This window comes from Malania oleifera, chromosome 9, assembly GCF_029873635.1.
Source record: "Malania oleifera isolate guangnan ecotype guangnan chromosome 9, ASM2987363v1, whole genome shotgun sequence".
NCBI lineage: Eukaryota > Viridiplantae > Streptophyta > Magnoliopsida > Santalales > Ximeniaceae > Malania > Malania oleifera.
Window position 1 is genome coordinate 30,867,251 of NC_080425.1, and position 27,967 is coordinate 30,895,217.

At 34.9% G+C, this 27,967-nt stretch overlaps 1 protein-coding gene across 1 annotated transcript; it reads left to right on the top strand.

The window, feature by feature from the left end:
• Window positions 1-758: 758 nt before the first annotated feature.
• Window positions 759-27,699, top strand: LOC131163778 (protein RETICULATA-RELATED 1, chloroplastic). The gene is made up of 8 exons (XM_058120518.1): window positions 759-1,334; window positions 15,468-15,629; window positions 15,753-15,845; window positions 15,921-16,036; window positions 25,696-25,794; window positions 25,895-26,200; window positions 26,350-26,514; window positions 27,072-27,699. Exons 1-8 carry the CDS (start codon window positions 939-941, stop codon window positions 27,358-27,360), a joined length of 1,626 nt encoding a protein of 541 aa, XP_057976501.1. The 5' UTR covers window positions 759-938; the 3' UTR covers window positions 27,361-27,699.
• The last annotated feature ends 268 nt before the right edge of the window (window positions 27,700-27,967 follow it).

Sequence of the window (27,967 nt, forward strand, 5' to 3'; positions counted from 1 at the left end):
AAAAAGTTAGAACTCATACAATTTGGGGCATATATGATATAATTTCTATTTTTGATTTTCCTTTTTCCTTTTTCTATGCTGAAAAAACAAATTATGAAAACATGTTTATTTACATTACCTTTTTTTTTTTTTTTTGTTTCTCTTGACGATTTTTGTTTGTTTATAAAAAAAACTAAAAACTAGATGTTTTCCAATTATTTTTGTAACACATTTTTAGAATATTTTAGTATCCAAAATTATTTTTTTTGGATTTGAATCATTCACTTTATTCATACCTTTAAATTAAAATTAAAATAGAATAATCATGTGAATCTAAAATATAATTAAATAAAAAATACTCATAAAACTTTAAAAAAATTTAAAAATAAAAAAATTTCATTTTACAAAATAATTTAACTATGCTTCATTTATCATGTACAATTAGATTGTTTATAGAATGAAATTTGAAATGTAATAATTAAGTAAAATAATTATAATGTTTTTTATTTTTATTTATAAAAATTTTATTTTCATTACTTTGTAGTTTATTATTTTAATCATATTTTATAATTATTATTTGATCGAGGTACAAATAGTATTTAGTTCACTTCACTCACCCATCCGCGGCCGGCTGATGACCAGCCGGTGAGCGGTTGGTTGGCAGGGCAACGAGTCGACCGGCCCCCGATTCGAACGAGTCAACCGTACCAACCCCGAGTCCACTCACCAGGCCGAGGCCCCCTACTCGGATATCTATCGCAATAGAACGGGGCTCCATCCCTGACCATTGGGAGTTATTAAAGCACTAACAGTCCGATCCTGCCTTCTCTCTCTTTACTCTCTCTCTAAAATTCAAGAGAGAGAGAACGCAACCGAACCGGCTGAAGCTTTCCCATCGTCTTCCTCGTCCCTCGCTGTTCTATGCGCCTCTGAACGAACCCCAAAGGAAAGGAAAGGAAATGTCGAACACAGTGTTTCAAACCGTTCAATTCGTGCCCATCAACCCTCCCAAACCCCTAAACCCGTCGAAACCCTGTTTGCCGCTTCGCCGACTCCGTTCGCGGCAGCGGGTGTTTTCGCCGGTCGCCGGTGAGCTATGCCGGGGTCTGATGGTGAAAGCTTCGTCATGGGCTCTGGTGGACAGTGACCCTGTAGCTGTGCTGGAACGGTGCTTTATTTCGTCGCCGCAGCCTTTGTCGTCCGACTCTTCGGCATCACAAACGGCTTCTTCTTCTTCTTCTTCTTCGTCTGGAATGGCTCCTATTATGAAGGGGAAGTACGGAGCGTTTGGGGCTGTGACGTTGGAGAAATCGAAGCTCGATGTGTCACAGAAGCAGTCGAGTTCTAGTCCCGAGGTTAGTATTTTCTTCTCGAAATTTTTATTTTAGTTTTCGCTTTGGAACTTTTACCTTGGTTTGGTTGCTGAGAGAATATAAAAAGGAGTAATGGAAGGTTGAATTACAGGCGTTATATTGTTTTGATTTCCCGATAGAGGATAAAGTCGCCCTAAGTTCTTGAATTAGGGATTGCTCAATTGGGGATTTGAGTGAATATTTATATATTCAAATCTTGATTTCTTCTCCCATTCGCATGTTTCAGCTGCCAGGCGAAGCATTAGAGTTGTGGGCTTTGAAATATTTATTTTTTGATGTTAGGGGCATGCTTCTGATGGTTAAAATGGAAATATTGTAGGTGTTTGTATTATCGTGATTAATTTAACTTACTTGGTTCGGAGTTGTAACTGTTCTTTTGTATTGACGTTTATACTTGCTTTGCTGTTTTTTTATTTTTATTTTTTATTTTTTATAAGACTTGGAATTTGGAGAGATTTGAAGGAGGTTTTGAGAATATTACTTCTTGTTGGGCGCATGCTTCTAGGCTAATTTAAGATACTGTTAGTTAAAAATTGAATATGCATGAAGAGAGGTGTCAAAATCACTTTTATAGTTAACTGTGTGTGAAGTTGCCTGATGCAAATTTGCAGAATTTTGGAGCTGTTGCAGTCTGTTTTTTGATTAAAGAATGAGATGAAATGAAAAAAAAAAATACTTCAAATTTGTTTTAAGTAATAAGTTTCTTTTAAAGAATGTGTTTTGTCTTTTTTCACCCTTCTCTTGGGGAAAAAAAAGAGTATTCTAGGTGAAAGTCTAACCACACAATATAGAATCTTAGTGTTAGATATATGTATTAAAAAATGGAAGAAAAAGGATAAAATAAATAAGGGTAAGAGAACTAGGTGGTGGAACCTAAAAGAAGAAAATATAATAAAATTTAATAGTAAAGTGATCAAAGATGGAGATTGAACTATAGAGGATGAGATAGATACAAATACTTTTTGGAGTAAATTAGCTAGCTCTATTAAAAAGATAGTAAAAGAGATTTTAGTTGAATCAAAGGGAAGATTCTTAAATAGTAAAGAAAGTTGGTGGTGAGACAAAGATGTACAAAAAGCCATAAAGGCAAAAAGAATTTGATATAAAACGTAGCAAAAATGTAGAAATAGGAATAACTTTGAAAAAAATAAGGAGGTAAGAAAAGATGCAAAAAAATGCCGTTAGTGAAGTTAAATACAGATCATTTAATAGTTTGTATGATAGATTAGATACAAAAGAAGGGGAAAGAGATATATTTAGACTTGGTAAAGTTAGAGAAAGGAAGAGTAAGAACTTAGGAAATGTAAAATGTATAAAAAGTGAGGATGATATTGTCTTGATTAAGGACAAAGACATTAAAGAAAATGGCGAAGTTACTTTAGTAAATTTAATGAAAACCAAATAGAAGGCTTAAACTTAGAATTGTCAAATGAGGAAAAGACTAAAATATGAGATTTATTCGCAAAATTAGAGTTAATGAAGTTAAGTTTGTACTAAAAAAGATAAAAAATGGTAAAGTTATGGGACTAGATAACATCCCAATTGAAGTTTTGACATGCTTAGGTAATAACGGAATGATATGGTTAACTAATTTATTTAATATAATTATAAAAACTAAGAAATGCCAGATGAATGGAGGAAAAATACTTTAATACCTATATACAAAAATAAAGGGTATATTCAAAATTGTAATAACTATCGTGGAATTAAACTTATGAGTCATACGATGAAACTATGAGAAATGGTAGTTGAACAAAGATTAAGGTTAGAAACGAAGGTCTTAGAAAATCAATTTGGTTTTATGTGTAGGAGATCTACCACCGAAGCTATATATATTTTAAGAAGATTAATGGAAAAGTTTAGGGAAAAGAAGAGGGGCTTGCATATGATATTTATTGATCTTGAGAAAGCATATGATAGAATACCTAGGAAAGTTCTATGGTGGGTTTTAGAAAAAAAAGGGTGTATGTAGTAGGTATACTGATGTCATTAAGGATATGTATGATGGAGTAATGACTAGTGTAAGGGCTATAGATGGAGAAATTAGAGAATTTCCAATCACCATAGGTGTATATCAAGGATTTTCTTTGAGTCCTTATGTTTTTGTTTTAGTGATGGACCAATTGACTAAGAGTATTCAAAAGGAGGTTCCATGATATATGTTGTTTGCACATGATATTGTATTAATTGATGAAATTAGGGATGGAATAGAGGCTGAGTTAGAATTATGGAGAGAAGTTTTGGAATCTAGAGGCTTTAGGATAAGTAGAAATAAGACAAAATATATGAAATATAATTTTAGCAATGATAGGAGGAATATTGGAGACAAAGTTAAACTTAATGATGAAGAAATAAATAGTACTTGTAGATTTCGATACCTTGGATCTATTATGCAAGTTGAAGGAGAAATTGAAGATGATGTAATGTATAAAGTTAAAGTAGGTTGGGTAAAATGGAGAAATGCTTCAAGTGTGTTTTGTGATCGTAGAATACCCTTAAAATTGAAAGGGAAGTTTTATAGGACAGCTATAAGACCAACTATGCTATATGGATCGGAATGTTGGGCGATGAAGAAACATAATATCCAAAAAATAAAAGTTGCTGAGATGAGAATGCTTAGATGGATGAGTGGTATAACATTGAAAGATAAATTAATGAATGAATATATTCATGGTAAGTTAGGTGTAACTCCTATAGAAGATAAGATAAGAGAGAGACGACTTAGATGGTATGGACACTTGCAATGTAGGCCACATAGTGCACAAATGAGGAAGAGTGAGTTAGTTATTGTGGGGGGGCAGTAGAAGGGGTAGGGGTAGTAAAATAATTTGGGAGGAGATAGTGAGTAAGAATTTAATATCCTTGAATCTTTCAAAAGAAATGGTCCATGATTGCATAAATTGGCGGAAAAAGATTCATATTGCCGACCCCACCTATTGGGACTAAAGGCTTGGTTTTGTTGTTGTTGTTGTTTATGTTACATGTTCACTTCTCAATTCATTATCTATACCCTTGTACCTTGCATGCTTCCTTAATTGCTAGATTCCATTAATTCTCTGAAAATCTTTGAGAATGGCTTAGCATGTCCCATGATATGACTTGGTAATAGTTGGTGCGTTTGTGGCTTGTGTAGTGCTATAGAGTTGGATTTATTAAGTTTCTGGGTGTGCAGATGACAATTTAGAAATGGATTACGTACATGTGGGTGAAAGGAATGATAATATTTTTTGGATCAGTTTACTACGGCTTTTATTTCGGACAATTGTTTTTTGAACTTCTCTTTGGGCTTTTTCTTTAGGTGTTTTTGGGAGCATCTCCTTGAGTGATTTGCTGCGTGACTGGAGGGCTGTCCTTTGTGTAATATTAATTTTCATTTTTTTTTTGCTTTTGATGATGAAATTCTACCAAAAGAAAATGTAGAAAATGGTTGGTTTAGTTCAAACGAGATTTTCATCTCCTTCAGGTTGGACCTAGGGTTTTCTTCAATGGGAGTAGACGTAACAATATGCAATTTTTTTCATTATTAAAAATATGTAAAATATAAGTTTATGTCAAAATATAAATAAAATGCAACTCATAATAATAAAAAAATGAAGAAAGGAAAGGAAAATTTACAGACTAAAAAGAAATATATAATTAACATTCTCAACAAACTCCTTTTAAGAGGAATTCTGACAAGCAAGTGATCCACTTTCCATTTTGATCTCTCTCTCTCTCTCTCTCTCTCTCTCTCTCTCGTGTTTTTCCCCCCTTGTTAGGTTTACGGCAACTAGCCTTGTTACTTCAATTAGAGAGAGAAAGAACTTTGAATCTGTCTTTTGAGCCAAAAGAGAACTTGGGGTTTGGTACACAACTACAGAGAATTTCATGAAAAAGTAATCATGAGAATGAAAGAGAGATTAGGAAGGATCTTGTTACACCCTGCCCCAGTGGGTCGCACTTAACTGAGTCAGGATGGACTACAAGGAAAATCCAACTTTCAAGCCTAAAACAGATATTAATAATTAGAAGACATCCTCCCAAAAATAACATAACAAAGTACTAAATAAAGGGGAAAAAATCCAATTTGTAAGTGTCTTATATACAATATCAAAAATCAACAAAATTCCTACCAATTTGATCAAAAGAGTCCCAACAAAGTCCAAGTATTTAAAGAAAAATGACCCAAAAGTAAAAAAAATAAAAATAAAAAAATGCTGGAAACAGTGTAGTTTGATCTCTCTACTAGTGTCAGGAGTGGAAGGGAGCTAAAACAACCTATTCTGCAAAAAGTAAATGATTGGGATGAGACAAAGCTTAGTGAATTGATGTTAGAAATAACAAGAGCTAAAGCATGCTTAAAAAATATAATTTTTGAAAACTCTGCCATTATCTCAAAAAACCAATTTAATCTCATCATTGGCATATGGAATTTAGATATCTCATAAATCATAATATTCTTAGATCAATGTACATACTAATGCTTTGAGTACAGAACCTGTTGGACACACAAATCTGCTAGATTAACAGAAACAGAACAGAACAAACAGAATCAGAGTCATACGTGTATAGATAGGACCCATAATCAGAATATCATAATATTAGATATATCAAAATAAATGAGGCGGATAAAGGTCCTTGCACTCTAGGATCTTTGCGGCAGGTTAGACTACTAGGTCTATCCTCAAAACATAGTATAATTACATAAGAACAATTTTTTAAAAATAGCATAGTTCTTGTCAGTTTTTCAAACTCACATTTAATTTCAGAGAGATAATCATTATCAAATATAATTTTTAAAAGTGAACCTTCAGATAAATTTGCGTAAACTAATTTTAGGCTTCTTAAAATAGGGATAATTTTATTAAAATAACTTTATCATCCACTCACAGAAAGAAATAGAAGGTCAGAGCTGTTAGGTACTGCTTATCCCAGGATCACTAATCAGCATGGTTATTAAAATAGCGATCTGGATCCTAGAATCGTTCGATTCTATGGTCCACATTCACCCAAACGATCCAATTTGCAACAAAAATCAGAATCAACTAGAATTGTGGTAGAATCATAAAAGAGAATTAGTAGAATTGTAGAATTGAAATTGTAGAAAATGTAAGTAGAATTGTATGGATCCTACTTTGTTACCTGGATTGGTCCCTATTTTTATTTATTTTTATTTTTGCCTTTTTGGGCTTCAATAATATGGCCTAATGCATGTTTTTCTTGGCCCAAAGGCCCCAAAAGGTTTATGTTTGGTCCAAAGTCCTCAAAAACTGGGGCAAAATAACTCTCAGCCTCCCCATCAATGAGCAGATTCTGTAGAAGTTCGACACCTCAGACCTATACACCTCATTACACCTAAATTTCTCTCCTGTTCGACAACCAGAGAGCCCTCCATCTGGTGACCGGTGTTCGATCAGCAGCAGCCAGTCTTGCTGTTTGATTGGCAGTTCTTTGGTGTTTGACAACTGGAGTTCTTGGTGTTTGAGAAGAACTCAGTCCTTTGTCCTTATCCTTTTTTGGTGTTCGACAAGAACACCTCAGTCCTCTTCAACACAGACTTTCTTGTTGTTTGATCAGCAGCAGCCAAGAAAAGAGCCAAGCCAGCAGGCCTAGCAGAGCTGCACATGTATGCTTCAAAACATATCTGTTTCTTGAAAAGACTCAACAATAGGCACTGTTTTCCTAATACTTCTTTTCCTTCTTTTCTTGCTCTTCTTCTTTTTCTTCTTTTTATTGTTTGAACTTTTTATTGGATTTTTAACTTCTTATACTTACTAAGTTGCTAATCAAGTTTTTAGTCATAAGACTTGTCATAAAGTTCCACATATATAATTTTTTAATATTTATTTTACATTGGAGGTTATGATTCTTTATCTGATTCTATGATTTGATCCTCTAGACCCCACCAAAAATCCCACTTAGAATTTTAGAATTTTGATTTTAACAACCTTGCTAGTCAGAAGACTATCTGCACCTAACAGTTAATAACAAAAAGTGCATATCTACATGTATGCGCACTTTGGATGGATGTCTTTATTGTTGTTGTTATTAGTATTTTTACTAATCTTGTTCTACATTGAGCTTAAGCCATCAAAATAAGGGTCTACTTGGTATTGTTGTTGTTTTCTATTTTTTGTTTCTATTTCTCCGCAGGGAAAAAACAGATTATAGAAACGTGTTTGTTTCAATTGTTAGTTTTCTGTTTCTGTTGCCGATTTTCAGCTGTTTGCCAAAAAATTGAAAACTAGATGGTTTTCAATTTTTTTGGCAACTTGTTTTTAGAAATTTTAATATCCAGAAATAGTTTTTTTGGATTTTATTCATTTCATACATTTTAAAATTAAAATCAAAATTAAATGATCATATGAATTTAAATATAATTAAAAGAAAATATACATAAATTTAAAAGAAAAATAATAAGGCCAATTACAAAATACTTTTACTATTTTTCAATTGTCATGTCCAATAAAATTTTTATTGTAAAGTAAAATTTGAAAGTAGAACAATTAAGTAAAATAATTATAATAAATTTTATTTTTATTATAGTAATTTTTTAATGTGTATTATTTGTAATTTTATTATTTTGATCATATTTTCATAATATGTTGATTTAAAGATGAAAATGAGAGTTTTTTTAATTATGCTTTTAATTTTTATTAGTTTTATAAATGTTAACCAAATAGGTTGTTGGTTTCTAGTTTTTAGTTTCTATTTCTGGTTTTCACTTCTTTAATTTTTGATAGTGGTACCAAACGACCCCTAAATTTTTACGTTACTATTATTGAAATAAAAGTACTGGTAGTATAAAACTCTTATATTAGATAAAAATCTCATTACATTATTAACATACAAAAGTGTCTCAATTGGGAAAAAAAGAGAGCATATTTCATATTATTATCATCATTTGAGCAATAAAAAATCTTGTTTTAAAAATCAAATCCATTAATTATTTTTTATGAAATAAACCTGTTATTTTAATTTTTCAAAGATATTAAAACAGTAAATTTGATAAGAACTTTTTTACTTGCTTAGAATTGAACATAACTTCTCCCATTATTTTATGTTACTATACTAGTGTAAAAAGAATACAAAAATTAATTATCTAGGATGCCCACAAGCTTACAAGTTACAAGAATCACAGTTTAACTATTCAAACAGGAAACACAATAATTTTATGAAATAAAGCTCATCCACTTACATTGTTATACTGTTATTGAATGCAGGAACTTCTAGGGTTTGATCTTCACTTCCCCAAACTTGTAGTTAGGAGCAAAGGTTGAGAGTTCTAGCAATATAATTGAAATAGGGGTATTGAGAACCTGAGGGATTGATGAATGCTTGGCAACGGGATATGGGAGAAGTTGGGTGGTGCCGCCACACAGAAGAAGCACTGAGAAAGAAAGGGAAAGAAAAGAATGGAGGAGGGAGAAAGAAAAGGGGGGAAAGCAGCGAAGGTGTGTGGTTGGAGGGGGGAGGGTTTAAGTGTGCGTGCAGAATGTGCCACCTTCTTCCTTTCTTTTTTTTCTCTCTCTCTCTCTCTCTCTCTCCCTATCTCACATTACAATAGTCTATATATAATATGTGTGTGTGTGTGTGTGTATAAGCACATTTACATTAAGAAAGCAATATAATGGGTTTTCTGTTACAAAAAGTAATTTCAAAAAATATTTTAATGATTATTATCATTGATTATTTATTTATGTATTTACCTTGTTAAAGTTTTATAAGTAATTAATTAAAATTTTGATTTTATGTTATTTAATTCTATTAATTTTTAAATTATATTTCTAGCAATTATTAATTTAACAAATGTCTTAAATTAATTTAGTGAATAGATAAATAGGTTTATTGTGATGACATGTGTGCATGCAGGTGTTATGAAATACAAAGTTGTGAGAGAGATTTCCTGGATTGGAGATTTTTACAGAATTCGAGAGGGATGGGGGAGTAAAAGGCAACATCGTGTGACAGAGAGTGAAATTGTTTTTCTTAAGACTTGTTTTTACAATTTTTTTCGAAAGGGATCCTATTCAACGGTCATCACCTCCGGCAACATTGACTGAAGGCCTGTTCTTTACTTCAAGAACATCATTACAGTTCAAAACTTACATGTTTTTTACTTTTTAAATTGGTAGATTTGTAGGGACAATGTTTATAAGCACAAATGCGCACCTATGCGCATTGGCACATACTAAATCCATCCTGTTCTTCTATAGTTGCTTGCTGAAGTTATATAATTTGTAAGATACAAAATGTCAATGGGATATTTTTCTTTTCAAAACATTAATTGGTAGAACTAGTGGGGACAAAGATTTTTTATGCATACGACCATGCATGTGCACATGTGTTTGCATGCAAACAGTCCAACATACACACACTTACAGTGATAGTGCAATATTTGGGAATGTGGAGGCGAGCCAGGGTCCATGGTCTGTGGTTAAGACAGAAAATGTGGTGATAAGTAACTGCTATATCAAATTAAACTGCATGCTCCCAGGCTCGTGCGAGCCACTACCAGTTCCTTCATTTGGTCTTGCAATTGTACTTCCCGGGCACAGTGTTTCATGTGATTGCTGGTTGCCTGACTTGAGTGCCTCTGCTCTGGCTTAAGCTTCAATCTAGATAGATGGATAGATAGATAGATATAGGTGATATTCTTTTGTTGAAGGATAATATAATGATGTTATCCTAATTCTAGGAATATTTGTCAATGTAGCTGACTGTTGACATGTTTTAGATTGAGCTGATTTTGAATGAGTTATGTATGTTCGTAGCAGTGTGTGCCTGGGCACCAGGTGCACTCAGGATGAGTCTTGTACCTCTTAGGGGTTGGAGGCGAGGTGGCCTTCAAGAGGTGCTGTGAGGCGCACTGCATGCATGTCTACCTTATATTTTATTTTTGAATAAATTGCAGCAATAGTCTCCAAACTTTGATCCATGTTTTATCATGTTCCAAACTACAATTGTTTCATCATCAGTCCCAAACTTCCAAAATAGTTCCAATTTCATCTCATTAATCTTAGCTAAAGATTTTGGACCAAACTCCAATTAGTTCCCCAACTATTTGCTAAGTTTTGTACTTGTGCCCTAACTATTGACGAAGTTCCATACAAAACCGAATGTTGAGAAGAATTGTGAAACTCAGCCTTTGGGGACTACTGGCGCAATTTGGTTGGACACAGTGGTTGTTAGCATGGAGTTCTGTCCAAATCAGTAATTGAGACTGACAATGGAATGAAATTGAAACTTTTTTGGAATGTTGGGACTGATGGTGAGACAAATTGAAGTTTGGGGCCGAGTATGAAACATGGATCGTAGTAGGGACTATTGTTGCAATTTACCATTTATTTTTTCTCTCCTTTTCTAATCTCAGCCATCTGATTCTGTGTACGATCGTAAGAAAAAGGTGAAAGCTCAAGATAATATGCTATTTTATCTTGCATCTAATGTATGTCAAACAAAGTCAGCTCTCTCTTTCTCACACGCGCAGACGCACACACACACAAGCAAAAACTCAGTATTTCATTACAAGCAGAGCTGCAGCAAAGGCCAGTCCTAGAATCTCAATGCTAACTCTCAAGCTTTGATTGAAGGTCAACTCAACCTTTTCTTCATCTTGATCGACCAGGTCTATTTCTCCTATTTTTGTACTTCTTGATTGGCAGAAATCAGTGATTCTGCTACTCTGTTGCTCTTGATAGAGCTGCTGTCATGTGTTTTTTTATTTCAATTTTTCCCTGTTTTTATGGATTTTCTGCTACTTTTTTTTCCTGACATTTCTATTCTGCTGCTATCATTCTTCTTTCTTCTTCTTCTTCTGGCCTGATTTCTGCTTTGACTCAGAGATTTTGCCTCCTCTTCTGATATATATTTTTTGCTCTCTCTCTCTCTCTCTCTTTCTTTTGGAGAATTTTCCGCTTCCTTTTCCTGAAATTTGTGCACTGCAGTCCCCAATCATCTTCTCCTCTTTTTCTTCTCCTTCTGGACTCTGGGTTGCTGTGCTGGTCTCATTCAAAGCTTCTCTGATCCCCTTTTATGATGTTATTTTTCCCCCCATTTTATTTTTCTTTTCTGCTGTGTTATTTGGCAACCGTGCTGTTTTATCTCAGCATTTCTTCTACCATCAGGAATTTCTGGCATGAGCACCCAGTGCTGTTTTCTGGAATGTCTCAGTCAGAGCTCCTTTGCTGCTGCTTTTGCTGTTTTTTTTTTTTTTTGGTTTCATACTGATGCTTATTTCTTCTTCTAGTCCATGGAATTTATGGTGTGAGCATAGCATATTATTGGAAAATTGTGTTATTGTATTCATTTATGTTCTAGTATTGAGGGCAGCTTAGTGCACAATGCTCCCACATATACGGGGTCTGGGAAAGGAGCGGGCCATGATGGGTCTATAGTACACAGCTTTACCTTACATTTTCGTAAGAGGTTATTTCCATGTCTTGAACCCATGACCTCCAGGTCACATTGTAACAACTCTACCGTTGCACCAAGGCTTCCCTTCATGTTCTAGTGTTGAATATTTTTTCAATGCTCCCATTTTTGTTTGTTTTAGTGGTTGATTCTTTGAGTAGAATGGTGGATAGGGCATTGGATAGAGGTTTAGTGAAAGGCTTGGTAGTGGGGAGAGAGGGTCAAGCTTTCAAACCTTCAGTTTGCTGATAATACTATCGTTTTTCTAGAGGATCATAGACCATCCTTTAAGAATATTTTGGGTCTCCTTCACGTTTTTGAGAAGGTTTCTTGCCTTAAGATTAATATGGGTAAGAGTGGTATTGCGACTACTAATATGGCTGTTGAGAATGTTAGGGAGCTCTCTGTAGAAGTGGGCTGTTGTGTTTTGGATTGGCCACTGTTCTAACTTGGGGTTCCTTTTGGGGGTAACTCTAGGGTTGCTAGTTTTTGGGATTTTTTTGTGGAAAGGGTTTCTTAGAGATTGGATGGGTGGAAAGGTGCTCTTTTTTCCCTTGATGGTAGAATTATTCTTATCTAGGCTTACATTTCTAGTATTCTTTTATAGTTTTATATTTCCTTTTGATTTTTAACATTTCGGTGGCGGTTGCTAATAAGATTAAGGATATTATGAGGGATTTTTTGTGGTCCGTGTATTGGGTAGTAGGGATCATCTGGTTAGTTGGGGGAGTGGTGGGTAGGTCTAAACAGGAGGGTGGTTTGGGTATAGGAAATTTCGTGTCTAAAAACACAATCCTTTTGGCTAAATGGCATTGATGGATTCCACTAAAGAATTCCTCTCTGTGGCATTTGGTTTTTAAAAGTAAGTATGGATTAGATGAGAATGGGTGGGATACTAATTTGAGATTTAGATGTTCTTTAGAGAGTTCGTGGAAAGCTATCTGTCAGAGTTATTCCCTCTTCATTCCCCGTATTAAATTCCTGATGGGTAGACGTAGTAATACCTGGTTTTGGAAATATCCTTGGTTGGGGAATGTAGTTTTTTCCACATCTTTCCCTCGCCTTTCTTGCCTAACCTCAGAGCAGGATGAGTCCATTTCTTCTTTTGTTGTTGATTCAGGTGCTCCTTTGCCTTCTTGGGATTTCCACTTCTGTATATCATTAAATGATAGGGAGATGGAAGAGCTATCCTCTTTGCTAGTCTTGTTGAATAACTGCTGTTTTTCTTTAAAGGAGGATAGGCAGTCGTGGTCTCTAGATCCTTCGGGGGTTTATTTGTGTAAATCTTTTTGTGATTTTTTGAATAAGTCGAATTTTTCTTTTCCGGTCTACAGTTTCATTTGGAAGGCCAAAGTCCCTTTAAAATTAAGACTTTTATTCGGTTGGTTGCACTTGATAGAATTACTACCAATAACTTGCTGTAGCTTAGGAGGCCGTTGAAGGCTATATCTTTAGACATTGTGTTCTTTGCTTTAATTGTTCAGAATCATCATCGCATTTGTTCATTCATTGTGACTATGCTTGGAGTGTTTGGAATAAGCTACTTGGTATTTTAGGCAAATGTTGTCGGAGTTCTAAGACAGTGGAGGATTCTTTGGCAGTGACTTTTTCTGGATTTGGCAGGACAAAGGAAAGGGTGGGGCTTTGGAAATGTTGTATATTTTTGCAGGTTTTTGGGGGGTTGTTGATGGAGGAGTGTAATGTGCGCATTTTTCTAGGGAAGAAGCCGGCTCATGTGCTAGTTTGGGAAAAACATACATTATTTGGCTTCACTTTGGTGTGGGACAAGGGAATTTTAAGGGGGTGAACTTTTTTGACATTCAACGTGTTTGGCATTATGTGTTGTAGTGTTAGTTCGTGATGGTTTTTTTCTTTTTTGTTCTTTAGCCTGTAGGTTGTTACTTGTTCCTTTGTGTTTTTTATCTGGATTTTCCAGACTTTGTTAAGGAGCTCTCTTATTCTTTTAGATTTATATTCTTATTCTATTAATGAATTATTCTTTTATTATCAATAAAAAATATTTTTGATATTTTAAAATTCAAATAGTACTGCTACTGTCTGTACGATTAGGAATTCATTTTATTGGGCATTTTATAGACAATTCTAATAAATATGCACCTCAGCTTTGTGAGGTGTGTTGTGTGCCTCACCTTGCTCCTCGGGCCTAGGTCAAGGCATCGTTATGCCTCAGTGCACCTTGTGCTTCTGACTATTATTGTATAAATATAATACAGTTGTAGAACCTATAAAATGTTTTTAGGGGATATCATTGTTGTTGGTGAGCATGCTTTAGGAAGGACTTCGATTGTCACAATATTCTTTCATTTATATGTCAATGGCTAAGAGATTTAGAAAAAGTTTGATGCATCCATTTATTAATTTCTTGACAATTTTGGATTGTTAATAAAATGCTTTTATGTGATATGAAAAACCATTTGTTGGTAATTCATATGAAGATGCTTGCATGCAGAGATATGGTAGTAAGTAATTAGTTCTTGATCTACTTTTGGTTTACAAGTATTGAGGTTTGGGAATAGTTTTTAGTTTGAGATATTAGTGCATAATATTCCTAGTAATAGAATTTCTTATCCCACAAGCTAAGCATGCCGATATTGGGAAGAGTATCTTGGGACATGCTTTTGATTTTCAGTTCATTACTAATTAGTGCTCTCACATATTAACTTTCGGAAATCCAGTTAAAATCTTGAAAATTAAGATGGTAGTCTTTTTTACTGATGTAACTTGTCGGCTATCGCAATGAGCCTTTCCATGTGAATTGTGCCAAAAGTTCAAAACTCATCTATGGAAATATTGTTTACTTGCATAAATCTACAATAACATTCCATGAACTTGTAAAAGCATTATATTAAGTAGTGGAGAAATGTAATGTGAATTACCAAAATATGTGATTAGATGTCAAATTTTCTTCGAATTTTGAAGATTTGGATTTTATTTTTCTATATGATATTGAAGAATCTTCACCTCGGCCTTCTATCTCTCAATTTTGATGAATTTTTTTTTACCATTTCTTTAATTATTTTTTACATGTTGAAAAAATCAATTTTATGTTAAAAGTCAGATTCAAAATAATGGAATGTTTGTTAGTAGCCTTTTCAAGGAGTATCGCCTTAGATATGTTGACATTACTCCAATTGCCTGAAGTTTTATTACATGGTTTCAACTGTTGTCATAGATTACATTTTTAATGATCTCCTCCTAAGGTCACCCTCTATTGAATATAGGATGTTGCTTTTGAAAATTTTCTGGTTATCAATATTCTCAATTAGTTTTCATGGGTTGACATTTGTTTGATGTTCAATTATATGACTTCCATGTGAATTTTAGTCTCTTAGATCTCAACCTTGGTTTTTAAGCACAATAATTGGACACAAAATCAGTTACTGATGCAGGACTAGCTGGTACAATTTCCAATTTGAAGCTTGTTTCTGCCAAAACAGTCCAGAGATCATTTTGTCCATCTTGTGTCTAAAACTGGTATATTGGATGCGTAAATATCTAATTATTCTAATTCTTTACCATATCAATATATAAAGGGACTTGCACATTCTTAGATATCAACTATACTTGTTGAGTAGGGGGTCTGGGCAGTAAATTTAAAGCTTTTACTCATATCTAAGATGTGAACTTTGTTTTTTGCTGGCTTTTCCACTACTTACCATTTAGAATCCTGAACAAAGCGGTTTTACTTCTTGAATATTGCAGATTGCTACTGGGGGAGGTGGTGGAGATATCGGGAAGAAAATCAATCATGGTGGTGGTGATGGAGGTGATGATGATGGTGATGATGATGATTACTTTGACTTTGATGATGGTGATGAAGGAGATGAGGGTGGATTGTTTAGGAGGCGGATTGTTCTTCAAGAGGTTGGCAAACTTGTTTGCACACATGCATGAATGTACATTTATTTATAACACTGCTTCTGCTTGAGCTTGTGCATTCATTTAAAATATTAGATGCAGTTGTGACGGACTTTGTTTGCTTGCCAGCTTTTTGATCGAAAATTCGTAGATGCAGTACTAAATGAATGGCAGAGGACAATGTTGGATTTACCTGCTGGGCTTCGACAAGCCTATGAAATGGTGAAGTGCTTTTTCTGCTTTTTAGCTTTGTTTGAGGATGCTATGTTGAGTTACTGATTGTCATATACCATCCAGGGTTTGGTTAGCTCAGCTCAAATGACAAAGTTCCTTGCAATTAATGCTAGGCCAACTACCGCGAGGTTTATTTCTCGTGCTCTTCCTCAAGGGATGTCTAGAGCATTTATCGGCAGGTAAAAATTAATAATTTTCCACTAAATTTCTGAGCTAATGGGTCAAATCCGTCCGAACTGTCCTCAGATGATGTACTTTTCTTTTTGCTGAGCTTGCAAATTTATATCCCTTTGACCTATCCCCTCCTTTAGAATTGTCTATCTGTCACGCCATTTATTGGTTTGTGTTGAATAATCTGGTGGATTTCTTCAGTTCCAACATATGCTCTTTAATCAAGATACAGGTCAATCAACCTCAAAATTTTCTCCTATTTAATATTTCCTTCAATACTCTAGATCAATTTTAGAATGGAGAGTAGAAATCAGTTAGATTTAACCTAATATTTTTGGCTTTTAATTTGACACAGCTGGATTAGATTATTGTCTAAAAATAGAAATAGGTTAAATTCAATCATAATGTTTATATGTACAGGCCCTCTGTGACATCATTGAGTTGTGGTAATTAAGATTGCAAAATTGTAATTACCATTAGTTGTACTCTAGACTTGAAATTTGAACTCTTCAACTGATGGTTTTCCTCCAAGTTGGCGTCTGGGATGAGTACGGTTCTTTAGGTAGAGTATGGCCTTTCCCCATGTCTTTATGCTGCACATTGTTAATGCGGCCACAAACTTATTATGTTCCTTCAATTTTCTGTGGCATTATATTAGACAACTTGTCCATAAGCAGAAAAATGAATAATTAATATGCATCTAGGATGCTATAAAATATTTATATTAGTTTTATTCCCATGAAGACTGATGGAGAGTTGAGATTGTTTGAGATGGTTTTTTGTTGATGATTGCAATAAAAGAAATTTTCAAGTGTAGGGAGCCTCCAGTGTTTTCATCCAAGAAATTGATGTTTTATTACACTAAACATCTGGCACTGCCAAATTGAATTTGAAACATTTTACAGAATGTAAGGAAAACATTTTGACATGATATATATTATGAAAATTATGAATGCGTTCATTGAAATTCTAGTGAATGACTGCTTATTGATTAACACAAACACGTACTAATCATATTGAAGTTTGAGTTTTGAGTCATTTGCATAACTGTTATCCCAGTTTTTTGTCACTGTTTCAGATACTCTTTATGGGGTTTCAGCCAGTATGGTCTTGGATTTGGAAGTGTGGCTTGTTTACTCTGTGGGATGTATATCATCTACTTTATATTGCCATCATTCTGAGGAAATTGCAGAAGCTGTTACCTTCCAATTCTAAGCCTAATTACGGGTTTTACATGATATAGTGCCATGGGCATGAGTAGTCCATGAAGCGCATAACTTTATGTCCTAAAAGTGAATCAAATAAAGTTTATTAAAGCTTGATATATTGTTGGCCCACAACCTAACAGTTTAAGCTTTTAGGCAAAGTGGTAATGTAACAAAGTTAATTGTGTTGACTTGATTACATAGAATCACAGTATGATCCGGAATTGGCCAATATATGTGCTTAAGGTTTTAGCTATCATAGCACTCCAAATTTTGTTTTAGTGTTTTTATAAATTTTTTAATTTTTATGATGATTCAAGAAATATCATGATGTGTCTGGGTTACTGGTATAAACTGTACATGTTTCAGTCTTAAAATCCACTTTAATGCATTTATCCACCGTGAAGAGAAATTTGATTAGAAAAAAATAAATGGGACTCCCACTTATGTGACATCATAGAAACAATTTGCTAGTATTTATCATCGCCCTTAAGAAGTATGTCAGCCAAATGGTTGAACCATCTGGGCTGTGAACCTATGACTTGTTTCTATTGCTTTTTGAAGCACCATGCCATCTGAGGTTTAAGCTTTAGGAGTTCCCAAGTTGCGTTTGGAACATTTTTCCATAACCACATAGGGGTGTGGTTTGTTACAGAACACAGTTCTGTTTTTCTTTTCTGGTTTTGATCTCCATTTTCCAGTTTTCATTTTCTATGTAAAAAATGATGCGTTCATTTGCTAGATGTTAAAAACTAGTTTCTAAGTTGTAGAATTGAAAAACATTCTTAAATCGATAAACAACCCAGTTGCAAAAAAAAATGCAACAAAGGAGAAGGACAAAAGAAGCAAAAGGTTGCAATGAAAAAAGCTGCATAAAAAGCTCCAGAAGAATAAGAGAAACTTTGCAACAAAATCCTCAAAAAAGTAGATTGAAAAATTGAGAAATTTGCTACAAAAAAAAGCTTCAATAAGAGCCCAAAAAATGCCAAAAAATTGGAATAAAAAGTAAAAGGAAATTGTAGCCACAAAAAGCAATAAAATAGAAAATATCGAAAATTACAGCAAAAAACTGGAAAAAGCATCTGCCAAAAACAAGAAAAAAAGAGGAGAATATGCAGCAAAACATATGCAAGAAAAAAAAAAAGTGATTGCATCAATAAAAACCTGAAGAAGATTGCTGCAAAACAAAACCGGACTTATTGAATAACACTGAAGAAGTTGCATGACATTGCAACAGAAGTCAGAATATTGCAGATTGAAAATTAATTACCACCATCACCACCAAACCTTCTAGGAGGGATCAGCTTTGTGAATTCTCATTTGTCATTCTGCGCGGTTTATGGCAATAACATCTGAGAGTTGGTTGTTGTCAAATCTTAATTGCCTTGGATTCTTTTGAATTGTAAGTTGTTCTCCTTGGTAATGGCCTTTCCTGGTTTCGTGGGAATTTATACCCTCTTCATAAACAATAAACGTTTTACTATGGAAGAAAAACGGATATACTCCTTGTCATCACTTGGAAGGCCAAACATGGTTTCTTCTCCATCTCCCTTTCAGAGGAGGAGATGCAAGGGCTTTCAAGGGAGGTATGACTTTTTCTCTTCGCAAGATCAGCAGGCCCTTGGGTGAGAACTTTCAGGGCTCTAAACCACTTCGTGATGCTTGACTGCGAGCTATTGTTTTTGATTGCTACATTTTGCTAGAGAATATCCTGGCCAAGGGAGCTGTGGAGATGGTTTGCGTGCCACATAAAAAGGAGGCGTTGGGGTGGACAAAGTTCTGGAGGATGGTCAGAGGTGATTCAACAACTGAAAACATTGTGAACTCGAGCCACTCTATGCACTGCATTGACTGCAGCTCTCTTAATGTTTGCCTTGTAAATAAGCAATGGCACCAGCACTCTTCGCCACCAAAACCATCAATTTTCTCAAGATTTGAAGCTCTGATCTGCTAGAAATGGAGATATGCCAATGAGATGAGCTTGGATGGACAATGGAAAAGGAAAGGTTGATCAGGGCTTCCATCACGGGATAACCGAAAGGAAACTACTCCTCAAATCAGGTAAGAACTCAAGTCTTAATTCCTTCCTTGAGCGGGCTTCTACGTGAGTGAAATGGGCCACAATCAGATGACTAAGGCCCAATCCCAACTTTTGGACAACCCAGGGGGCTGCCAACCTTCTAGCCCAGCCCAGCAACAAGTTAACTTACACAAAAGCTAACACTTTTGGTTGCTTTTGATTCTGGGAAGATATTTGGGTGGTAGAGGTTTCATTAGTCTTTTTATCCTCATCTCTTTAGATTGTCTAGCTTGCACAATTCCTTAATTAATGTTTTCTACTGCTTGGAGGGTGCTCTCTCTCTTGGGATTTCGGTTTCTTTGCAAATCTCAACGAGAGAGAGGTAGATGATCTGACCATTTTGTTGAGAGTGCTGGATTCTTGTTTCTCTCAGTGTGAGAGATAAATTGAGGATTTGAGTAGGGGACACATCTGGCTCAATTTCTGCAAAATCTTTCCTCAACTCATGAAAGCCTCGGGTCCTTGCTGTTTCCCCTTTAATAATTTCATCTGGAAAATGAAAGTTCCTTTCAATGTCAAAGCTTGAAAACAAAGGTGTAGTCCCAAGAGGGGGAGGGGGTGAATTGGATTTAAAAATTTTCTTTTAATTCTTTTTAAGAATCTTTAACCTCCTTTACTTCTTTTAATGAATTCTTGACTTCTTGTTGATTTATTCAATACACAACAAATACTCAAGTCTTTATACAATTCACAACCACACAATTATTTAATCAATCAAGTAACCAACTAATCAACCAAACCAATCAATTTTCCAATCAACCACAATATTCAAACCAAGATATAAGATTCAGCTTTTTACAAGAATTCAACTTATGTTTGTTTGCAGCCCTATATATATATATATATGAAAGTTTGATTCAAGCCTGGTAGTAATGAAAATTATTTCTTTAATGCAAACAACAACTCAAATTCCCAATAACTCAGAATTTAAATGAACTCTTAGTTAATTTTTCTTTGGGTGTTAACCAATCAACGTACTCCCTTTCAATTTTCGCAATCCCAAATCAAAATTAAACATAAGTTTACTTAATTTCCAAATTACGTAGTATATATGATTAATAAGTTAAAACATCCACGCAATTTATATATATACTGGAAATTAAAGAGTACAGGGAAAGAGAGTGAGACCGGGTTTTTACAAGGTTTGGCTTATCCCCAGCTTACGTCCTCGCCTTTGGAAAACCACCAAAGGATTCCACTAAACCAGTTCTTTTCCGGGCGGAACTACACCGTTACACTCTCCTTCAGTAGGCTAGAACCCGCCTCTCCAAGTGATATCCCTCCCTCGGTCACTCCTTCAATTAGGCTAGAGCTGTACCTCTCCAAGCGATACCCCATGCTTGGTCAACGATCCGAACACCTCGAATCGTCCAAGAACTACAAAAAATACGAAGTAAACGGTGCGTACAAGAACACTCTCAAACAGAGCAGATTAGTACAAATTCAGTATTATGTACTTCAAGAATTTAAATATCAAGATGAAATAGAATTGAAGCTCAAGTAAAGAGATCACCAAGGGTTCTTTTGTGATTGAGAAAACTCAGTATTAGAACCTTAGACTTGTGATTCAGCAGCAATTCAAAAGATATCTCCCATATGGAGTATGAGTAATAGAGAACTTTGAGAGAGATTGAGAGTTTGAATATAAGAATGCTATTTGATTGCCTTGGTTATTAATTTCCTGGGGTTAAGGGAGTATTTATAGACATTTTAGGATTAATTTTCTTGTTCCCCAAGTTACTTGGAGTGTCCACCAAGTTTTTATAACGTTCATATTTAAAAAACTAATTTTTAGAATTTTCCCATTGAGGTTCAAAATTTAAAATCTCATGGAGTCAGTCGGCTGGACAGGCGACTGGGTAGTTCATTTTGCAGAGTTGGTCTGCTGGACAGGCGGCTAAAAACATTCTGTCTGTCTAAAAATTAATTCCAATAAATTGTTAGTCGGCTGACTTAATCACGTTCAAAATGATCAGTCAGCTGGACAGACCAGATTGTCAGTCGGTCGACTAATTCCAATTCAAACTGTCAGTCGGTTGAGCAGTTTTATTCATTCTTGGTGTTTGTCAATCGGTTGGCCAATCTTAGTGTGTTCTGGTCAGTCGGCTGACTAGTCCATTCTTTTTCCAAATATTTTCATTTTTGATTTTTAAACTTTAGTTATTTGAAAGATTTAAATATAACTTTTTAAAATCATTTTCAAGGGTTTTTCAAGAACTGGTCTTTAAATATTTGTATCTTAAAGAGCTTTAAAAATATTTCAAAAGATATTTAAAAATATGAAGCACTTACATAAAGACTTCTAAGACTTTGGACATACTTGGCGCTTCAGTCTTTATGCTTGTCTTTTGAGCTCTCTTGCTTTGCTTTTCTTTGGCTTTCTTGCTTTGCTTTTCTTTGGTTCTCTTTTCTTCAAGCTTTAAGCTTTTTAGCACTTTCTCTTTGACATCCACACACTCATGATCTTCAAGCTTTAATAGATATCATCTTTGCATCAATGCTTTGACTAATCTTTGTGATCATTTTACTTTGTATTCTCATTCTTAATTCCTGAAATATCATTCCTCAACCAAATATGTTAAGTTCCACTTGTTTGTTAGCATCAAAACAGGATGTTAAGCCTTGTAAGGCCAACAGAGCTTTCATTTGGACTTCTTTAGGCTAAATACCAAGGACTTGTTGCAGCTGAGGAGACCTTTTTAAGGCTGTTAGTCTGGATATCTGCTTCATGTGCTCCAAGTTGAACGAAACCACCGATCACTTGTTTCTCCGTTGTTGGCGGCTGAGTAGCTTTGAGTCCTTCTATCTTCAGTTTTTGGTAGTTCATGGTGGTTCCTTGGACCGTTGATACTTTCTTGATAGTGTGCTGTGGAGGTTTTGGAAGTAGCAAGAAAGGAGTGTCCTTGTGGAGATGCACTGTCTTTGCCCTCTTTTGGACTTTGTGAACCGAAAGGAATGCCAGGATTTTTAGGGAAAAACCCTCTTACTTTGCTTTAGGATAGAGGTATTTTCCTGGCTTCCTTTTTGCCTTTTTGTTTTTTTTTTTTTTTGGTGGTTCTTTTGGTTTTTGTTTTTGTTTTTTTGTTTTTTTTTTTTCAGGGAATGATACACTCAGATCTTTAGGGGGATTGGAGGAGGGCTTTATTGTAAGCTTTTTTAGTTTCTTTTAGGAAGATTTCTTATTTTCTTCCATTGTCTTCTCTCTTTTTCCAATAAATTTCTCTTTCTATAAAAGATAAATCCTTAATTAATTATTCTAGGTCTACTCTGCCCCCTCCCTCCCACATCAATGAAAGGCCTGATTAGTTGTCGAAAACAGTTCCCATCTTCAATTTTAGTTTTCCTAAGAATTAAAAAAATTCCTGCTTATTTTTTTAATTTTCCAAGATTCATATTGAAAAGGCAGAAATAGAAAGGTTAGTTTAGTTGTGCTAAATAGTTTTAAGCACAAGTTTTTCATTTTTTCTTTCTCGATTCAAAATAATTACATAAGAAAAGATAACTTGTTTTTCAATTTTTCAAAAATTATATAATGTAGTGTTTGGGGGCTTGGATTTGGATTTATGTGGATTTGGATGAAACTCAATGCAATTTTATTATTTATTTTGTCTAATTCCACACAAGTTCAAATCCACGATCCGAGTTTGATGCTCCCAAACACAGGGTAAGAAATTGGCAATTTGGAAAACAATAAAAAAATATTTTTCAACATTTCTATATAAATCTAGAAAATTGGAGAACAAGGTGACATTTTGTAACTACTTGAAAAATTAGAAATGGAAAAAAAAGCTGTTTTTACGAGCGAATAGTGGCAAAACTTTTTATTATTTATTATTTTTTATACAAATGTTGTATAATTGAGAGTTAGTTAACCCTTTTTTATTTTTTTAATTTTTTATTTATTTTTTATGTATTTCATTGGGAAACTGAAAAAAGAAGACAAAAAATTGTTTCCACTACTTAACAAGCCCTAACTTGCCTCTTCTCACTATTGCGTTATTTGGTGTATGTTGCAACCAACCACCTTAATTCCCTTCCCTTTATATTCTAGATGTGCTATACCTGGCTTACCATGGAATTGTGCACTCCTTAAGTCAATTTTTTAGTTATACCACTTATCTATCTTAGTGTTCTCCTTTTTGCTACTTTTACTTTTTTGGGCTGGATGCTTTTTAGTTGAACCACATTTTTATAGCATAGTTTTATAGTTGTCCTATAGAACTTTCATTTTAATTTTAATGGTTTTTCTTGATTAACAACACTATAGAAGTATTAAAATCCATTTTACCCAACTTGCTTTAACTTTACTAATCACATTTTCATATTAGATCCAAGGCATTGAAATCTACTAGTGCTTAGAATTTCTTGACATCAAGTTTCATATTTTCTCTTTCTTGTGTACATTCTTCTCATTTCATGAGATCTTTTTTTTTTTTTATATATATAGAGAACTTATTTTTTTTTTTTTCGTCAAATGACTAATATTACATTTTGTGTATCCTATCTTCCCTATATTTATCTCAAAACGTCGAGATGTTAAAACTTCATTCATAATTCCTACTATGATTCTGTTCCACCTTTAGTTTCATTAATTAAGAGATCGTACACTACTCCGTTTTTGGATGTCTCTACTAAGTTCATTGGCAGCTGAGGCAAAGAGGTAAGGATTCAAAGGAGAAATTTGATGTACATCTAGTGTGATTGGTGTCCATTATTGTCATAATGTAGTCTGCTCATTATCTCTTGGCCCATGGTATATATCTGCCCTCCCCCCCCCCCCCCCCTTGGGCGGAAAAAAAAGGGCAAAAGACCCCTGAGGCTTGACAAAAAGGCAATGATCTCCCCTAAGATTTCAAAAATTTTAGGGACCTCCCCTGAGGTTTCACAAATCCCTGGGACCGTCCCTGAGGCTTATCAAAAAGACAAAACTTCCCCTTGTATTTTGCTAAAAAGACAAGTTCTTTTAGGGGAGATCTGTGTCTTTTTTGGTAAACTTCAGGAGAGGTCTGTGACATTTTTGAAACCTCAGGGGAGGTTTGTGTCATTTTTGACAAACCTCAAGGGAGGTCTCTGGGATTTTTGAAACCTTAGGGGAGGTCTTTGTCTTTTTGCCTAACCTTAGGGGAGGTGAGTATCTTTTACCAAAAAAAAAAAAAAAAAAAATCAATCATGGAAGTTCCCTAGGTACTCTTTCACATGCTTTCTGTAGGTTAATCATGTGCAAGCACCTCTTCTTTTCCCTAAATTTTTTCATTAATCATATGTAAATTCTTAATAGAGAGGGACATGAAGAGGCAATATAAATTATAGAAATTAAATTAAACTCTACACCAATTACCCAAATTTGGGTTACCAATTATTTAAATCCTTGTAAGTCTTAACACCAATAAGCTTGCTGAAACCAAAAAATACTTATAATCTAATAAATAACTACTGCTGAATAACTACCAGTCTACCATGGGCATGACTAAGCACAAAAATATTAAAAGCCCTGGCCCTAGACCAATGCCATGAGCTTCCAAAGTGGGTACAACTTCTCCATGCAGCTTAGCAATTGATTAGTCTGCATGGGGGGCAAAGGAGGTTCTTTGCTGTGGTCTTTAATAGTGGTTGCGGCTATTTACGCATCGCTATAGTGGTTGAAATAACAATCACATTCGCTGCAGATTGCTACTGTCACATAATGGCAGTCGTGGCCCCAAGACTGCTATTGGTTGCAGGGCTCTATAAGGTTAGTAAGTTTCTAAGTTTTGTAGGATCCTAAATACATTAATTTTTTTAAAATAATGATTAAGGGCTTTAAAATGCAAAATATGACATCAGATAAGATTGTGTAGCTTGAAAAAAAGTCATGGCTGTTGCAGCTGCTGCCATTGCACGCTCGTTTCATTATGTTATGCAGCTATTACTGCTATTTAAAACCATGATCTCCACATACATGTACCATAGAAAGATCTGTCAAATCCTCTCAATACCTTATTTACAATTAAGGGAAATTGCTCGTAAGAGTAAGCTGTTTGCAATTTCAAGAATCAAAACTTTAAAAAATTTCTTCGGTGTCTTTTCTTGTGTATAGAAACGCTTTAGTTACATTTATTTAGAAAGTTCATGGGGTACTTGCAGTTTCACATTGCTTGTCTTTACCTTCTGCTAGCACCAACATACATAACAGATGCTAAATATTGCAAGGATTTATTATCATTTGAATATATCTATATGGCATCATGCTGAATATCATGGTTTGGCCTAATCTGTTTTCATCCATCCTTCAATAATTCCCTGACAAGTACATGTTAAATTGGTTGGTCATGTTGAATATTAAGGTAACTGTGCATGGCTAATTATCCTACAGTTTCTTACGTAATCATCTTCTGTTGCACAGGATGATTGCAGATCCTGCCTTTTTGTATAGATTACTTTTTGAGCAGGTATCTACAATTGGTTGCTCTGTTTGGTGGGAGTTGAAAAATCGGAAGGACAGGTGCTTTTTTGGCTGTCTCTAGCTGTTTTAAGGAAGGGACATTGGTCAAACATATTGTCTGATATATTGATTCAATATATTTTGCTTTCCTGTAATATAGGATAAAGCAGGAATGGGATATGGCACTTATTAATGTACTCACAGTATCAGCCTGCAATGCAATTGTTATTTGGTCACTTGCTCCTTGTCGTTCGTATGGAAACACATTTCAGTTTGATCTGCAGAACACATTGCAAAAGCTTCCAAACAATATATTTGAAAAGAGTTACCCGCTTAGAGAATTTGACATCCAAAAAAGAATCCACTCGTTCTTTTACAAGGCTGCAGAGCTTTGTATGGTAGGATTAACTGCTGGAGCAGCCCAAGGTGTTCTATCAAAACTTTGTGCCAGCAAAAAGGAGGAAAGGTAAGACAAATTTTCATTATATTCTTCCCTTTTTGTTATTTCAACTGTTTTTTTTAATTTTGGTTAAGCCACCAAGGCTTCTTCTTCTTCTTTTTGCCAATTTTCTAGATCTAAACTAGGTTTTGGAAATTATTCATTCCATTTTGCAGGTTATCTGTGACAGTCCCTACCGTGAGTTCAAATGCCCTTGGTTATGGTGCTTTCCTTGGACTTTATGCAAACCTGCGTTATCAGCTGTTATGTGGAATTGATAGAGCTTTGATAAACCATTTTGATGTTATTGGAGTGGCACTGTTTTTTAGCACAGCTTTGAGGTCTGTCTCTCTTCCCACTGAAGCAGTCATCAGTATAAACCTGGCAGTTGATTGCTATTTAATTATACGTTGAATTTGTTTGCTAGCTGACCATGCAGAGTAGAGGGTATTTTTTCACTTTTTCATATGATTCCTGGAGGAAAAAGAAAAGAATAAAAAACATGTGATTTGCAGGGTTATTCTATCTCGTGTTTCTCTCCCCACTCCCTGCTTGCATTGGGAGCATGTTTTAATTTTTGAGGGTAGTTTTACTCCCATTCCTAGCTCTGCTCATAGTTTTTGGCATTTCATGTCATCCATGCTTGAATTCCATGGTTTTACAATGCGGAGAACTAGCATTGAGAATTGGAGCGCAAAATACTGTTTAATTGTTATTCAAGGTGGTTGAAATTGTCTTGGTTCTATGGTTCTCTATGTTAAAATTCAACATTGTTTTGTTGTGGGGCATTCCTATGCTGATTGTGATATCTAACAAATTTAAGCCAGTGTTCATGAGGGAAATGATTCTATTTATTGTCCAATTTATGTCCATTGAACTTTTGTTCCAAAATCTGCAGGATTTTGAATGTTCAATTAGGAGAGACGTCAAGACTGGCTTGGCTTGGGGTGGAAGCAGATCCACTGGTTCAGTCGGACAGCGTCTTGAAGGCTTACAACAGGCCTTCTGAAGCTGTTTCTCAGTCCAATTCGAAATGGTTTATTTCAAAGAATGCAATTGTTTCTGGCCTTGGTCTTCTTGGCGTGAAACAGAGGAGTGGTGATTCTGTGGCAGACGATGGGGAAGCACCTCCTCCCAAGGCACGGAGGAAGAGAATTGTCAGGAGGAAGGTGACTACTTCAGCGTAGTTTAGTTCAAGTCGCTTGACTGTCAGTTGTTAAAATTCTGCAGCTCGGGGAAGAGATGAGAACCTGTTCGGACCATGGCGATATTAGATCCACTACGAACTTGTATTTGTATTTTATATGGCTGGATCGCTGGTTGTGTTTGTGGAAGAATTGGGGCGCGCATTCAAATCAACTGTCATGAGATTAGTTAGTAGGTTACTGGAAATTTTGTTCCTTTATTTTATTTGTAACCTTTTGGCCGTTTAATTAGCTCGTTCAAGCAGCATATGATTCATATTGCAAAATGAACAGTTGTTGAGAAAATTTTCCTATAAAGTTCAAGGTTTATTGGTGTGCTAACATTTGTTTTTGAGCGATGATATGGAAGTTTTGATATTGAAAGGATATTCTGAATTCCCGTTTCATTGATTAATGTGAGTATCGACCTTTAAATTGGCTAAATTGTGTTGATCTAAATATCAGTGGTTACATAGTCCAGTGAGACACATAATTCATGGCTTTTAGAAGTCTTTAGTCTCGTAAAAAAAAAAAGACCGAATGTAATGAACTTCCTTTCATTATTTAAGAAGCCTGCTCCATTTTCACCAAGAAGTTGTGTTGAAGTGGA

Excerpts from the sequence above, each read along its gene's own strand:
- LOC131163778 (XM_058120518.1), top strand. The coding sequence starts at position 939 with ATGTCGAACACAGTGTTTCAAACCGTTCAATTCGTGCCCATCAACCCT. Across the intron at positions 15,630-15,752 it reads GGCGGATTGTTCTTCAAGAG|CTTTTTGATCGAAAATTCGT; the intron begins GTTGGCAAACTT and ends TTTGCTTGCCAG. Across the intron at positions 26,201-26,349 it reads GCCAGCAAAAAGGAGGAAAG|GTTATCTGTGACAGTCCCTA; the intron begins GTAAGACAAATT and ends TCCATTTTGCAG.